Here is a 15,821-nt window from a genome sequence, read left to right on the forward strand (position 1 = left end):
TAAGTCCTTTGATACATAAATGTTTTTAATTTTGAGGTGGTCCCATTTATCTATTTTTTCTTTTGTTGCTTGTGCTTTGGATATAAAGCCTAAGAAACCATTGCCTAACACAAGATCTTGAAGATGCTTCCCTATGTTTACTTCTAGGAGTTTTATGGCCCTAACTCTTATATTTAGGTATTTTATCCATTTTGAGTTAATTTTTTATAAGGTATGAGATAGGGGTCATCTTTCATTTTTTGCATATGGATATCCAATTCTCCCAGCATCGTTTGTTGAAAAGCCTATTCTTTTCTAGTTGAGTAGATACAGCAACCTTGTCAAATACCAATTGACCATAGATGTCAGGGCCCATCTGTGAACTCTCGATTCTATTCCTTTGGTCAATATATCTCTTTACACCAGGTACATGCAGTTTTTTGTTTGTTTGTTTTTGTTTTTTACCCCTGTAGCTTTGTAATATGCTTTAAAGTCAGGAAATGTAAGTCCTCCAACTTCATTCTTCTTTTTAAGATATTTTGGGTTATTCAGGTCCTTTTACTCTTCCAAATAAATTTGATAATTGACTATTTACCATATCTGAAAAGTAGGCTATTGGAATTTTGACTGTGATCATGTTGAATCTGTAAATCAATTTGGGTATAATTATCATCTTAACGATAGTCTTCCACTCCATGAACATGGAATGCCCTTCCATTTATTTAGCAATGTTTTGTAGTCTTCTGTGTAAAAGTCCTTTGCATTCTTGATTAAATTTATTCCTAGATATTTGATTCTTTTAGTTGCTACTGTAAATAGAATTTTTCACTTGATTTGCTTCTCAAATAGCTTATTGTATATAGAAACACTACTTAGTTTTGCATGTTGATCTTATACCCCTCCACTTTACTGAATTTGTTTATTCTCGTAGTTTTGTTGTAGATGTTTTGGGATTTTCTCTACATAGGATCTTATTGTCTGCAACTGGTAAAGGTTTTATTTCTTCCTTTCTAATTTGGATGCCTCTTATTTATTTTTCTTGTCTAATGGTTTTGGCAAGAACTTCCACTACAATGTTGAATAACAGGGGTGGCAGTGAGCACCCTTGTCTTGCTCCAGGTCTTAGTGGGAAAGCTTTCAATCTTTCACCAGTAAGTACAATGCTAGCTGTGGGAATTTCATGTCCTTTATCATGTTGAGGAAGTTTCCTTCTATTCCCATTTTTTTAAAGTGTTTTTATGGATGCTGGACTTTGCCAAATGCCTTTTCTGCATCAATTGAGATGATCTTGTGGTTTTTCTCCTTAAATGTGTAAATGTGGTGTATTACATTAATTGATTTTCTTCTGTTGAACCACCCTTGCATACTGGGATAAAACCCATTTGATCATGGCATATGATTTTTTTAATGTGCTGGTGGATTCAATTTGCAAGTACTTTGCTGAGGACTTTTTTGCATCTACATCCATTAGAGAAATCGGTTTATTTTCTTTTCTTGTAGTATCTTTATTTGGCTTTGGTATTGGGGTGACGTTGGCCTCATAGAATGAGCTATGTAGTATTCCTGCCTCTTCAATTTTTGGAAGCATTTGGACAGGAATGGTATTTATTATTCTTGGAATGATTGGTAGAATTCACTGTTAAGCTGTCTGGCCCTGGGCCGTTCTTTTTGGGGAATTTTTTTTTTTAATTTACAGAAAACTGCTTTATTTGAGCAAAGAATTAATGAGGCAGTGATGGGTGCCCAAATAAATTAAATGTTCATTTGATTCTCTAGGTCATAAACATAGAGAGGTATTATATATTGTCACATTCTCTTTTTCATATAAGAACAGAGAAGAAGAATAAGAAGAGAGAAGGGCAGGAAAAAATAATTCTCAAGTGACATCTATAAGCCATTGCACAGATTCTTCTCATATGCTAGTTCACCTTTTAAAATATTTATCATAATTAGTCAAAATATATATCATTGCCATTTTATAAATTAAGAAGCCAAGCTTCACATCCTATTGAGTGAGGTTGAGTGGAGTCAAATCTGATCTATCTTTTTTAAAAGGCTGCACTTTGCTTTTTTTCAATGTCAAATACTAAGTCATTTTTTACTGACACACTAAGATATAAGAGCTCTGGAGTGAGACAGAAATTACTTTCTAATTCTGTAGCCCTGCCCATGCTATTAATCCTTGAGATTGCACAAAAGATTACATTTTCAAGTCAGATTTCATGATCTAGAGGTCTTATCTAGCAGAAGGCTTTACTAATAATTTCAAGGATACAAGTAATTAAGAAACACAGGCAAAGCAGTTAGAGGTATAGAATCCTGACTGCCTCAACCCTGGTCCTTTCTTCCCATATTAGATACCTTTCCTCTGGCTCAGAGTAGTAGATGATCTCCCTAGGAAAGATGTAGATTACCACATAGACCTGGGATCATTTAGATATGGAAATCTCAATTTCATACTCAGAAAATTGTATACCTTATATGACATTTTCAAAAGAATGGTGCCACAGAAATCCATGGATGCTAGGTTTGTTTATAAGCAATCCTAAACCAGGATTCAAAACATTCCATACATAAGGACTCTTCTTCAAGAAAATCTCATCAATTTATTTTTCAGTAGACCAGCTATTTGTACGTTTTCTGGGACATAACAGGAACCATCTACCTTAATATCTCCCAGGAGCTTTGGTTGGAGGTTTTTGATGACTGACTCAATCTCTACTTGTAATTGGTCTATTTCTTCTAAAGTCAGTGTGAGTTGTTTGTGTGTTTATAGGAATTGGTTCCTTTCTTCTAAGTTTTCTAATTTATTGTCCTATGGTTGTTCATCATATTCTCTTATAATCCTTTCTCTTTCTGTGGAGTCTGTAGTGCAGTTCCTCTTCCCATTTCAGATTTTATTTATTTTCATCTTCTTTTTCTCTTTGAGCCAGTCTAGCTAAGGGGTTTTCAATTATATTGATCTTCTCAAAGACCCAACTTTTGTTTCGTTCATTCTGTCAATTGTTTTTTTGTTCTCAATTTCATTTATTTCTGCTCATATCTTTGTAATTTCTTTCCTTCTGTTTGCTTGGGGTTCATTTGCTGTCCTTTTTCTAGCTCTTCCCAGTGGGCAGCTAGTTCTTCGATTTTAGTTCTTCTGTTGTTTTTCTTTTAATGTAGGCCTTTAGGGCTATAAATTTCCCTTTCAGTACTGCCTTTGCTGCATCCCATAAATTTCAATATCTTCTGTTCTCATTTTCATTTGTCTCAAGCTATTTACTAATTTCTCCTTCTGCCCTCTGTGTTTTATTTCCTTTTGGGGGGGAATTGAACCCATGTCTCCAGCATGGCAGGCCAAAATTTTACCACTGAGCCACCATTGCACCACCCCTGACCCACTGATTTTTAAGAGTTTTTCCTTTAGGGTCAGAAAAGGACTTTGCATAATTTCAATCTTTTTAAATTTATTGAAACTTGTTTTGTGGTCTAACCTGGTCTATCCTGGAGGATGATCCATGAGTGCTCGAGAAGAATAGATATCTTGCAATTTGGGGTGCAACGTTCTGTTTATGTCTGTTAGGTCTAGCCCATTTATCATATAATTCAAGTTCTCTGTTTCTTTATTGACCCTCTAGCCAGATGTAATAGCTATTGATGTCAGTGGTGAATTGAAGTCTCCTGCTATTGTTGTAGAGACATCTATTCCTCCCTTCTGTTTTGCCAATGCTTGCTCTTACATGTTGGGGCACCATGGTTAGGTGCAAAAAAAAAATTATGATTATTATTTCTTCTTGGTAGATTGTCTTTTTAATTAATACATCATGTCTTTCTTTGTCTCATAACAGTTTTGCATTTAAAATCTATTTTGTCCAATATTAGTATAGCTACCCAGCTCTTATTTGCTTACTATTAAATGGAATATTTTTTTCCAACCTTTCACTTTCAACCTATTTGTGTCTTTGGGTCTAAAGTGAGGCTCTTGTATACAGCATACAGTTGGCTCATACTTTTTAATCCATCCTGTCAATCTTTGTCTTTTGATTGGGAGTTTAATCCACTAACATTCAATGTTATCTTTGTAAAGCAGTACTTACTTCAGACATTTTATCCTTTGCTTTTTATATGTCACATCTTTTTTCATTGCCTCGTTTTTTACCATTTTATTTACCCTTACTGATAATCTTCATTTGTACACTCTACTCCCAGCGTCTCTCTCTCCTCTCTTTTTCTTTCAGCCTGCTGAACTCCCCTCAGTATTTCTTTTAGGGATGTCTCTTGTTCATAACTCTCTCAGTTTCTGTTTATCTGCAAATATTTTAAACTCACCCTCAATTTTGGAGAATAGTTTTGCAGGATAAAGAATTCTTGGCTGGCAGATTTTCTTTTTCAGTATCCTAAATTTATCATACCACTATTCTCACCTCCACAGTTTCTGATGAGAAATCAGACTTAGTATTATTGCAGTTCCCTTGTATGTAATGAATCACTTTTCTCTTGCTGCTTTCAGGAACCTCTCTTTATCTTTGGCATTTAACATTATTATTCATATGCATCACAGAATAGATGTATTAAGATTTATTCTGTATGGAGTATGTTGTGCTTCTTGGAGATGTGTATTTATGTCTTTCATTAGAGTTAGGAAATATTTGATGATTATTTCCTCAAATAATCTTTCTACCCCTTTTTCTTCTCTCCTCTTCTGGGACACCCATAATTCTTAGAGACGAATTCACTGGCATCAGAAGCTGGAAATAATGGAACCTGGAACAAGGACCAGCAGATGCCAGCCACGTCCCTTCCCATGTGACAGACATCAGCTTTTCTTTGGAGCCAAGGTATCTGTCTCTGGATGCCTTAGTTTAGACATTTTTAAGGCCTTAGAACTATAAACTCATAACTTAATAAATCCCCTTTATAAAAGCTGATTCATTTCTAGTATTTTGCATTCCAACAGTTATGGCAAACTAAAACAGATTTTGTTGCCAGAGAAGTAGGGATTGTAACTTGCAAATACCAAACATGTAGGAACAGCTTTTTGCATGGATAAAGGGAAGATTCTGGAAGAATTGTGATATGCTTGGTAGAAAAGGTCTGAATTGCTTTGAAGAGACTGTAGAAACATGGATTCTAAAGATACCCCCGATGAGGCTTTAGACAGAAATGATGAGTGTCATAGCAGACTGGAAGGAAGGCAACCCGTGTTTTAAAGTGGCAGAGAAATTCAAAAAATTGTGTCCTAGTGTTGGACGGAAGGTATAATTTGAAAGCAATGTGCTAGGATACTTAGTGAAGAGATTTCCAAATGAAATGTTGAAAATGCAGCCTGGCTGTTCCTTATAGCTTAGAGTAAAATGCCACAGGAAAGAGATAAGTTGAGAACTAAACTCGAGTACAAGGAAACCAGAAATTGATGGCCTGGAAAATTCTGAGCTTCCAAAAAGGGAGACCCCAGGTGCTAGTGTCCCATGTGAGGATTTAACCAAATAAGGAACGGTCAGCCAGGTCAGGACAAGCCAGGATGGAGTTATTCAGAAAGAATTTATGGAATGTACTATTGTCTGATGGCATTGATTCCTGTTTGCTACATAGAGAATCAACATTGTGTGTGTTTGCATGTGTGTGTGTGCGAAAATTGTATAAACGGAACCACTGCTGGTCTGGACTAAAAGGAACAGAAAAAGGACAGCTTGAAGGAAAAATGTCTTCAAAGGCAGAACCATAGAGGTTAAGGTCTGAAGCAAAGAAATCTTGGGCCAGGAGAGTGGACGTACCCATCCACATGGAAAGAGTGAGTTTGCCCCAGAAGTAGAGTGTGGACCTTAAGCCTTGATGTTCAGGTAGTGTTTTGGTGCCCCAGGCCTCAGAAAGGGTGGAGCACATTCCTTGGGGGTTGGGGAAAGCCTTCTGGCTACCACCCCATTGTTTTGACAGGGTTGAGCATGTGTCCCAGAAATGATAGAGAGGCCAGGTGCTGCCCTGATGCTTGGAAAGGTTGTAGCCAAAAAGAGATGGTATCCCCAAAGCTCCCTAATGTTGCAACCCTCACCCCAGTATTTGGAGAGAACAGGGCTACTGTGTAAACCCTAGGAAAGGGTGGGATTGGCACTATCTCAAGTCCCAAGAATAAGTGACTCTCAGACTTTGAAATCTAATAGAGTATGCCCTGTAGGTTTTTTGAAATATTTGGGTCCAGTGCCCCTGTTTTCCTTTTGATTTCTCCCTAAGGCAATGAAAACGTGTATCCTATGACTGTCTCTCCTTTATATATCAGCAGTAGATAACTCGTTCTGAGTTTCATAGGTCCACAGCCAGAGGAGAATTTTTGCCTTAGGAAAAACCATGCCTATTAGTGACTTTGATGAGGCTTTGTACTCTTATTTGACTTAGTATTGCATTTTAGTGTTACTGAAATGGTTTAAAGCTTTTTGTGATATTGTGATGGAATTAATGTAGGTTTCATTTGGAAAGAACATGAATTTTTGACCCAGAGGATGGAATGTACTGGTTTGAAACTGTTATGTACTCCAGAAAAGCCATATGCTTTCAATCCTGATCCGATCTTGTGGGGCCAGACTTAATTTTCAGGCTGGAACTTCTTGATGAGGTTGTTTCCATGGAGATGTGACATACCCAATTGTGGGTGTGACCTTTTGATTAGATAGAGGTGTGACCCCGCCCAATCAAGGTGAGTCAGGATTAGTTTACTGGAGTACTAAAAAAAGGAGAAACATTTTGGAGAAACCTCAGGTGCAAACACAGACATTTGGAAATGCAGAAGCCCCAGGAGATGTCAGGAGCTGAGAGAGCTGACAGAAGATAGATAGGAACCAGAGCCCACCAGTCATAACCATGTGCCTTTCGTGAGATGCTAATCTAGGAGATGAAACTGAGAGTTTCACCCCAGAGCATCGAACTCAGGACCTACAGATGCTTAGAGAGGAAGCCACTGGAATCAGAAGCTGGAAGCAATGAAACCTGGAACAAGGACATCATATGCCACATATGCCTTCACATGTGACAGACACTGGCCTTTCTTTGGAGTCAAGGTATCCTTTTCTGGATGCCTTAGTTTGGACATTTTTAAGTCTTTAGGACTGTAAACTTGTAACTTAATAAATCCTCTTTATAAAAGCCAATTCATTTCTGGTATTTTGCATTCTGGCTGCTTTAGAAAATGAAATATTGACCTGGCAGAAAGGGGCAAAGTGATCAGGAGAGATTTCCCAGTATGTCAAAATCTGTGCTGCCCATTGCCAGCACTAAGGAGCAAACTAGAAGTTGAATCAGCACATGGCCAACTCCCAGTACCATTCATTGCAAGGTGAGGCATTGCCCCTCATGCTTAGGCTGGGGAGTTCACTTTTCTGGCCCTGTTGCCATCTGATCATTGCCTGAATTATGCTTAGGGATTGTCCTTTATGGTTAACACTCATCCATAGTCCAAAATGCAGCTATTTTGATCATACCATCTGGTCCAGCACTTTCAAAGGCTCAAGAACTGTCAGTTTCCTTGGACAGAGAATTGTCAGTTGCCTGTGGCCCTGATCACAGAGATGCCACTGTGGGAACACTGCAAGCCAGAAAAGCAATGTGCACCCTTAGCCAGCCCCAGCCAGCCCCAGTGTCCATTCTTTTGTTCTTCTGTGGTCACAGAGGCCCCAGATGTTTGGCTCTACTACTGTAACTCAGTAAAGGGGCTGCATTTCTCAGCCTCCATTTCCATTTTAGAGTTCATCAGCTCCCTTTTCTGTTCTTCTCCTGCTCTTTTGCCAGCACCAGACAGTTATGACTTCTTGATTTCAGCATTTCTGTCTTGTTATCTCCTTACATCAGTACACACATAGCCAGGAATCTTTTCCAAAGAATCCAACATTTTCTCTTAAAAATCCATGTTTACTAACTCCTTCCCCTGAAAGTGGTCTAGCCTCATCCTTCTTCTATGTGCACCTGCTTGAGAACCTGATATATTAAACACTATACAGGTGAAGGGTGGGTGGAGATATGAGCTATTGATTAAAAATAAATGTGAATTATCAAATTCAGCATTTATCATATTACTGAATTGATTAAATTAGTAAATATTACTATACTACTCAATTGATATACCATATTACTCAAGTGATTAAATAACCTGAGAGCTGCTAGATCTTACACATGCTTAATTCTAACAAATTTACCTGACACTTTACCTTCCTAAAGTGGTCTTTCACAAGGAAACCAAATATGTTGGAGACTGAAGTTATAAGTTCAGTCATTAGACAACAATGGTATCTTTAATATGAATGCCAGAACTTTAACATAATTAAGGGGGTTGTTCATACCATGAGCATTGGGCTATTCATCTTTAAAAAGCCAAAAATGTCCACAGAGCTCACGGAGAATGTATCTTTAATTTTCATGAAACAATATTGCACACGTAGGTTTGTATGACACAGAGTCTAAATGCTCTAACTTCAGGGACCATGAGCTGGTGGTCTGACCAGCAAATTCAGCCTGCAGACATGAAGATGTATTGTATTTGGCCTCTAGTGTTTTAAACAGAAAAATTTCACACAAGTAATCTGGATTTCTGATTTCATTTTGGAAAATCGTGCAACAATGGGCATTTCTACATGGCAACAGTTGGTTAGATCTAGTAGAAGCTGTTGCATTTAAATACAATACACAAATTCCAGTTTGCCATGTTCTTCTGCTCATATTTATCTATCTTTGCATGTATCACTCATTTGCAGACCCTTCCTAGCTCCCATAGGTAATTGAGTTTTTTGTATGTGTTGTAGATAGAACAGGCTCAAATGACAGAGTATAAAAGAATGGAGGATAATGAAATTCCAAAGGATTTGGGAAAGTCAGAAGGGGGGAAAGAAAGTCCTTAGGGAAAATAGAGTGAGTGAAGGCATCAATGCATGGACATCATGATAGTCTGGACTTAAAGGATTTAGGTGAACAGGTAAGACTAAGATTTCAGATGAAAAAAATAAAAAGGAGTGCTTAGTTTTAATTTGGTTAGAAATGAGGATCCATTAGAGGACTCTTACAAGGGAAATAATACAACAGAGATGGTATTATATAGGTGACAGTAGATACATTGATGCATTGGGAGAAGCTGGACTCACTGGGATCTGGTGGGTGGGGCTGGCAATAATCAGATAGGAAATAAGGAAGAAGTCTTAGCTGGAAGGTTGTAGCAATGGAAAAAGGGAAGGAAGGCTAAAGAGGAGGCATTTTGAAAGACAAAGCAACTGGTCTTAAAGAACATTTTTTCTTAGGTAAATGAGTATCTTAAAATACTAGCTGTATTTATTTCATAAATTAATTACTACCTAATAGTCTGTCTTAATAGCAAATCTATTCTTTAATTTCTTTGTATTTTATTAATTAAGGCTATTTTTTGAGACCAATTATTTCTCTGTTGAGGACTCCATGCTCCCAACTTTTACCATAATGCTAAAAAGAATATCTATGCTGTGTCTGGGCCCCTTAGCAATTCATTAATAATATAATGGATGTTAAAAAATATGTAACTTTCAATTCCTGGTCCATGCATGTCCCAAAAATCAAACAACCAACCAGCAAACAAAAAATTCAACAAACGGTGCTGCAATAACGGGATATTCACAAGAAAAATAATGAAATGTGGCCCTACCATACAGGATACAAAAAAAAACCCACACGTAACTCTCTGTGGTGGTTTGGAGCTATGAACCCCATGAAAAGCCATGTTCTTAAACTTAATCCATTCCTGTGGGTGTGAACCCAATGTAAGTAGGAACCTTTTATTAGGTTACTTCAGTTAAGATGTGACCCAACTCAGTTAGGATGGGTCTTAATCCTATTACTGGATTCCTTTACAAGTAAAATGAAATTCAGACACACACACACACACACACACACACACACACACACACAAACATAGAGAAAGCCACAGGAAGTAGGAAGCTGAAAGTTAACAGAACCTGGAAGAAAAGGGAGAGTCTGGGAGAAGCCAGGAGAGGCCACCATGTGCATTGCCATGTGACAGCAAAGCCAAGGACCAAGGATCACAGACAGCCGGTCCCAGAATGCAAGCTTTCAGCAAGAAAGCATGGCCTTGATGATGCTTTGATTCAGACTTCTGCAGCCTCAAAAACCAATAAACCCCATAGTTTAAGCCAACACAATGCATGGCATTTGCTTTTAGTAACAAAAAAACCAAAACACTCTCCTTCACAGAACAGTGGATCTTAAGTCAGGAAACAGAAAAAAAAAACATATTACTTTGGGTTATAAAAGACCTTAGTGATTACCTAATCAAATCCCTGATTTCTTAAACTGTTGGTAGCAAAAGAGATGGAATGAACCAATAAAAAGAACTACTTTTGAGTAGTGCATCCTTGAGAAAGTTTTCACCTTTCAATCTCAGGAGTTTGAGTAAATTAATTCATACTCAAGCTTGTTCTGATTCCCTACAGGCTCATACATGTACTACTCAGCCAGTCAAGAATTTCTCTTGCAGTTTCTCCTATCATTTCTGTGTATCACTGAAACGACTTTAAACCTATATGCTCAGAAACAGTCTTTCTGAGCATTAATACCTCTCATGCTACTTTGCTACTAGAAGGTAGAGAAAATTCATCTCCAGTGTCATGGTGCAAGATGCTTATGACACATGAGAGGACAAGAAACAGAAACTTGTTTGGTGCCAAGCTCCTCCAGACTTTCTTAGGGCCAGTCACCTCTAACTCATTGCTGCTTTGGACTTGGTAATACTGAGTCTTAACTACAGGTATACCGAGTATGCTTTATTTCACTGGAGGCCTAAAACAGAAAGTTTAGTAAGTCTATACTTCTAAGCAAGTATCAGGTTAAACAATGTTTTCGGCTCAAGGTCCAGTTCAAGGACCTGCTCCATTTGTAGCCTGGTTGAAATGCATCTAGCTAAGGGGTTGATTTTATCCTTGTTGAGATTTATAGGTATTTTAACCCACATATTAATTGAAATACCTTCTACCCTTCACAGTCCTGCATTGAAATATTGCAGTATCAACACGTGGTCTTTTAAAATAATTTACACACAAAGACGATTTTATTCTCTCATTTTGGAAGATCCACCTTTAAATTTTACTGCCTTCCCTGGATGCTGGCCAGTGTGACTCTCACTCCATAGAAATCATAAATTCAGATCTTTTAAAGATGATTTCACTGGTGTTGATGATCTTCCATGTTAACAAGCCCCAGCTAAAACAAAGTACAATCCATAGTGAGTCTTCTAAAAGTAAAACCAAATTTGCAGGTAATTTATATGACTTGATATGTATATAGGTCTAGACTAACATGTACAAATAATAAACTGAGCCACTCAAGTTTAAGATAAATTCTATTTTCTGCTAGTAAGAGAAATTCTAAAATTAACATGTATAGTTGTGTCTCAAACAAAGGAGAAAAACTGCAGTTTATATTCACATTACAGCATGTGAATAATACACATTCCTTACATTTTTTCTAAATATATGGACACTTTATAATTATAAGATGAAATATATTGTTAGCAATAACCTCCAGAAGAAAGTATTCATTATCTGTGTTCACTGATGTATTCTGAAATTATCCTCAAAGTGAGTTGTCTGGATCAATTTAAAATCCAAGGCCCCCTTCAAGAAACAGGGTTTACTAACTACCATGCCTTACATTGAAAACGACATACTAATGCACAAGCCTTGCTTAGTAGACAGGAAAGGGTCAAAGAGTTAAATACTCAGAGTCCTATTCGGGATGGCAATTTTCCTGCTATAAAAACTGCAGCCCTTTGGTTTCTGAAAGTTTCGTTGCCACCTGGGACAATTTTAAAAACGGAGCAATAGAAAACCCTTTAGATGGAGCACCTCAGCACTCTATCTTGAACTGCTATTCTAAGGCTCTTTTATTTCTTCCAAAACACCATTTATTTCAGTATTTTTAAAATTTGAATCTTTTATGAATAAAAATCCAGAAAGTTCTAAATTGCATAAAAATTTCTACTGGAATAAACATGCCCTTCTTTAGAGAGTATACTGATCACAATCCTATTAAGTTCAATTATCTTAACTTCAATTTCTCAAGTTAAGGAGACTGAATGTATTTTCTTATATTAGTTATTTGGTTTTCCTCAATCATCCTTGGCTTCATCTGTTTCAGAAATCTGACTTTCTGATCGACTACATACAATAAACTTTGGCTCATAATACTCACTCTCTTTGCTCATATACTCCTTGATTTTCCTTCATAGCGCTACCCAACATTTTATGGATATATTTGTAATATTTGTCTGTTGGCTTAGTCCCTCCACAAAAAGGTAAACTCTGTGAGTTCAAGATCCTACTGTGTTTTGTTCAATGCTGGATCCCCAGGGCCCACAGTGCCTGGCACATAGTAGGTGCTAAATAAACAGGCTTTGAATAAATGTAATGAGTTACTGAACTTTAAAAGAGAATGTTGCTTCCAGATCTATAACATTGTTCCTGCCAATCGTTTCCTTTCATGTCAGGGAGGAATAATATATATGTGGAAACAAAAACTTAAGCATTTTGCAAAACCAATCATCATGCTATCACCCCGTGAGATTTATCCACTGCCTAGAGAGTTTCCATGGCACAGTTGATGAGAATGAACAAATAGAAGTCAACATAGCCCATAAAAAGATGTGACCAACTAACTCAGTGCATCAGAGAATCATAATAATGGTAATCAATCACTTACGATAAATTCAAATAACATTTACTTTTGGCAGGTAACGTTGTGCCAAGAAGTTATCCTGCATTCTCTTTATTTATGATAAAATAGAAATGCCATAACACTTTGTCTTGAAAGAATACTTTAAATGATGCTTTTAAAAATATATACACCATTCTTGAAACAACTCCTCCCTGATTTATATTTATAGGTACCGCTATGTGCATGTTATGGAAGTTGATTTTTTAAAAAGGAGATGTGGAGACCATGGGAGTAAGGCTTGATGCATTTCCAGTTAGATTAGAATTCTGAATTTTTTTACTCATTCCCCATTTTATTTTTCAACAAGCACAATTTTTTTTTTTTTTCATCTCTGGAGATTTCAGCGCTGACCTGCCAATGGAATAAAATCCGGATGTCTTAAGATCTGTGATTGAGCATACTTTAATTATATATGATGAGCCTATTCTTCCACAGCAACTCTTGAGGAATTTTGCCTTCTGTCCTATGTTATTTTTTCAACCTTTACTATCACCTACTTTTAGGTTCACAGTACCTTGACTTTACAGAAAATGCGGGCCTGGCAGTATGCATGCACTAGCAAATTGACTTCCACTGGAGTATACTGTGTGTGTGTGTATGTGTGTGTTTCTGCACACTCAGGCTATTTCTCACTTTGACAAAGATTATTTTGGGGGCCATTATTATTTTTTGTTGTGAACACAGAAAAATAATAACTGTAATGTGCACGAGACCAAGAGGAGAAAGAAATTAGACCTACTGTCTAATTTCAGGATGCTACTGGTTTCAGACTAATGTGGACTGTGAGTACAAAGTTCCCGAAATGGTCATGTGTTCCCTAACTTCCACTCCAATTTCTAGACTCTGACCCCAGAAACATTAATTTTGTAAGTCAAAAGCTAGGTGAAGATTGGGAGAAAGTAACAAAAATTATTTAGTGGTTTTCAGGCCACACCTGATATTGACCTGGAATCATATCCATTGAGCTGGATTAGGTCTCATTTCTTTGTGCTTCCATCGCCCGTCAGTTCTTTTCTGTATCATGGCATGTTCCCCACATCCTTTTAATAATTAGTCCCCCATGCTTTTCTGGGTTCTTTGAAGTAAGGATCCAGTCTTAACCCAATGCCTTGATTAATGGTTGACAAACAGGAGGCAGAATTACTCTTTTCTTTCATTAGTGGTGGGCAAGTCATTTAACCTCTGTTCTTTCCTTATCTGTAAAATAAGGAAGGTGAGCTAGAAAACTGATGTCAAGCTGCTCTTCCTGTGGGTGTGTGGAGAAGCCAGGAGGGACTAGCATATGTAGATTTGGCTCTAGTTTTTCCCATTCCCACTTGGGCAAACCCTCTTTAATTTTAAAGTTTCACATATTGAATTTCTGGATAATGAAATAATCCTCAAATTATTTGAAAATCTCTGGACTAGATGATCATTAAGGGGTTTTCTAGCTTTAACATTGCTGTGCAATTATTTTAAAACATCCTTTTTTTTTTTAACACAATCAGAGAAGCAAAGAGAATTAGGAGTGCTCTAAACGGTGAGATGATGCAGGATTTTTAATTTCTCTTTTATTCCCTGTATTTTCTACAGTGAGAATGCATGGCCATTTTTATCCAGGAAATAAAAACTTTTTAAAAAGAAAATTAAATCCAACATATACAATGTAACTGTTTTTTTAAAAATCTATGAATTATTTTATTAAAACTTCTTATCGAAATATATACTCAGAGAGACAGAGACATGGAGTAAGAAGTGCGCATTATAAGCTGATTTTTAAAGCATGGCATTTTAGAATAATTTTATATAGATTAGAACATGAATTCTGACATCTTAAACGAACAAAATCAGCTTCCGTTTATATTTGCCTCAGGTGTTTTCATCCCTAGAAATTGTCTTAGTAGGCATAATTTATATGTTCAATTTATACATTAAAAAACTAGGATTTTTAAGGTGAATTTTTTAAATGTTTCGTCTGTACATAACAATAAACTAAAAATTGCCATTGCATGAGTTATTAAACAAGAGAGATTATTACATACGATTAACTAGAACAAAACCCCAAAAACGTAAAGCCAAGGGAATTCTTTCCATAGTCTGGTCTTCTAACTTTTTAAAACACAATATACATTACCCTTCTAATCATGTCCTCAAATTCATGTATTTAGAATTTGCCTCTAATAAGCCATTTTCTCAAATCATTCTGGCTTTTAAAGTAATCACTATTCAAGCTCCGATGAGCAGTAGAGCCAAAAAGCATTGTTTTAGTTTTTGCTGCTTTTAAAACCAGTTTGTTTTCCTGGAACCAGTCTGCCAAAGTCTTTTTGCAGTTCAGTAGTTAAGTGAGAAACAGATTTGCCATTAAAATGCACAGTCGTGCCATCTGCATAAAGATGTATAGAGCAGTAATGACATATCCATGTTAAATCATTAATAAAAAGAGAAAAGAGGAACAGGCCCATGACTGACACTGTTGCTTAATAACTGGAAGGAGAAGGAAGGGAAGAGACAGCCCTGTGAACAGTAACAGATTGATGTCTGTCGGAGCCGTTTCTTAGCTTTTGACAGCGTTTGGGCCGGAGCCCATGCTCCCTGCCTGCTGTAGTCAGAGCCCACGGAGCATTAGGCCAAAGCAGGCTGGGAAATCACTAACCACCAGCGCTCAGTCCAGAAGCTCCCTTCAAGACATGTAGTCGCTAATATTAGGCTGTCGTGGAGTGACATATGAAGCGGTGGCAAGTTCCTTAGAGGCTTTTGGTGTGTGGAATTCACGTATGTTTCCCTCATCAGCGTCTTTGAACTTTCTGAATACTTATCAGAATTAGCCATTGATACTAATAGACTGTACTGCATGATTTCTGATTTTATTCTGTATTCGGGAGACAGTTTCTGGGGATGCGTAAGTCAGCCATGAATTAGGCAATTGGTACCGTCTATGAAATTTCAAACTTAAGGAACTTCTTTCCCGTGGAATGATGGAACAAATAAGTCTGCCCTTAGGCAAAGTTATACCTTTCTGTGCTCTTTTCTTATAGGGCTTAACATCAGTGAGCAGTGGTTGTGTGAAGTCACAAAAGGAATTATAGATATAATACCCCCAGCTTTCAGGAACTAACAATTTAAAGGCAACTACTAACTCATAGAATAGATTT

The 15,821-nt window shown here is 37.1% G+C and overlaps 1 protein-coding gene across 6 annotated transcripts in view; it reads right to left on the reverse strand.

Moving 5' to 3' along the window:
* Window positions 1–11,021: 11,021 nt before the first annotated feature.
* LOC143676488 (uncharacterized) overlaps window positions 11,022–15,821 on the reverse strand; it is a 339,453-nt gene continuing 334,653 nt past the window's right edge. For all 6 annotated transcript variants that reach the window (XM_077152000.1, XM_077151999.1, XM_077151998.1 and 3 more), the window contains one exon: window positions 11,022–11,178. In XM_077152000.1, coding sequence (XP_077008115.1) covers window positions 11,165–11,178 — 14 coding nt within the window. In that variant the 3' untranslated portion in view covers window positions 11,022–11,164. The remainder of the gene's footprint in view (window positions 11,179–15,821) is intronic.

Source organism: Tamandua tetradactyla, chromosome 3 (assembly GCF_023851605.1).
Source record: "Tamandua tetradactyla isolate mTamTet1 chromosome 3, mTamTet1.pri, whole genome shotgun sequence".
NCBI classification, from domain to species: domain Eukaryota; kingdom Metazoa; phylum Chordata; class Mammalia; order Pilosa; family Myrmecophagidae; genus Tamandua; species Tamandua tetradactyla.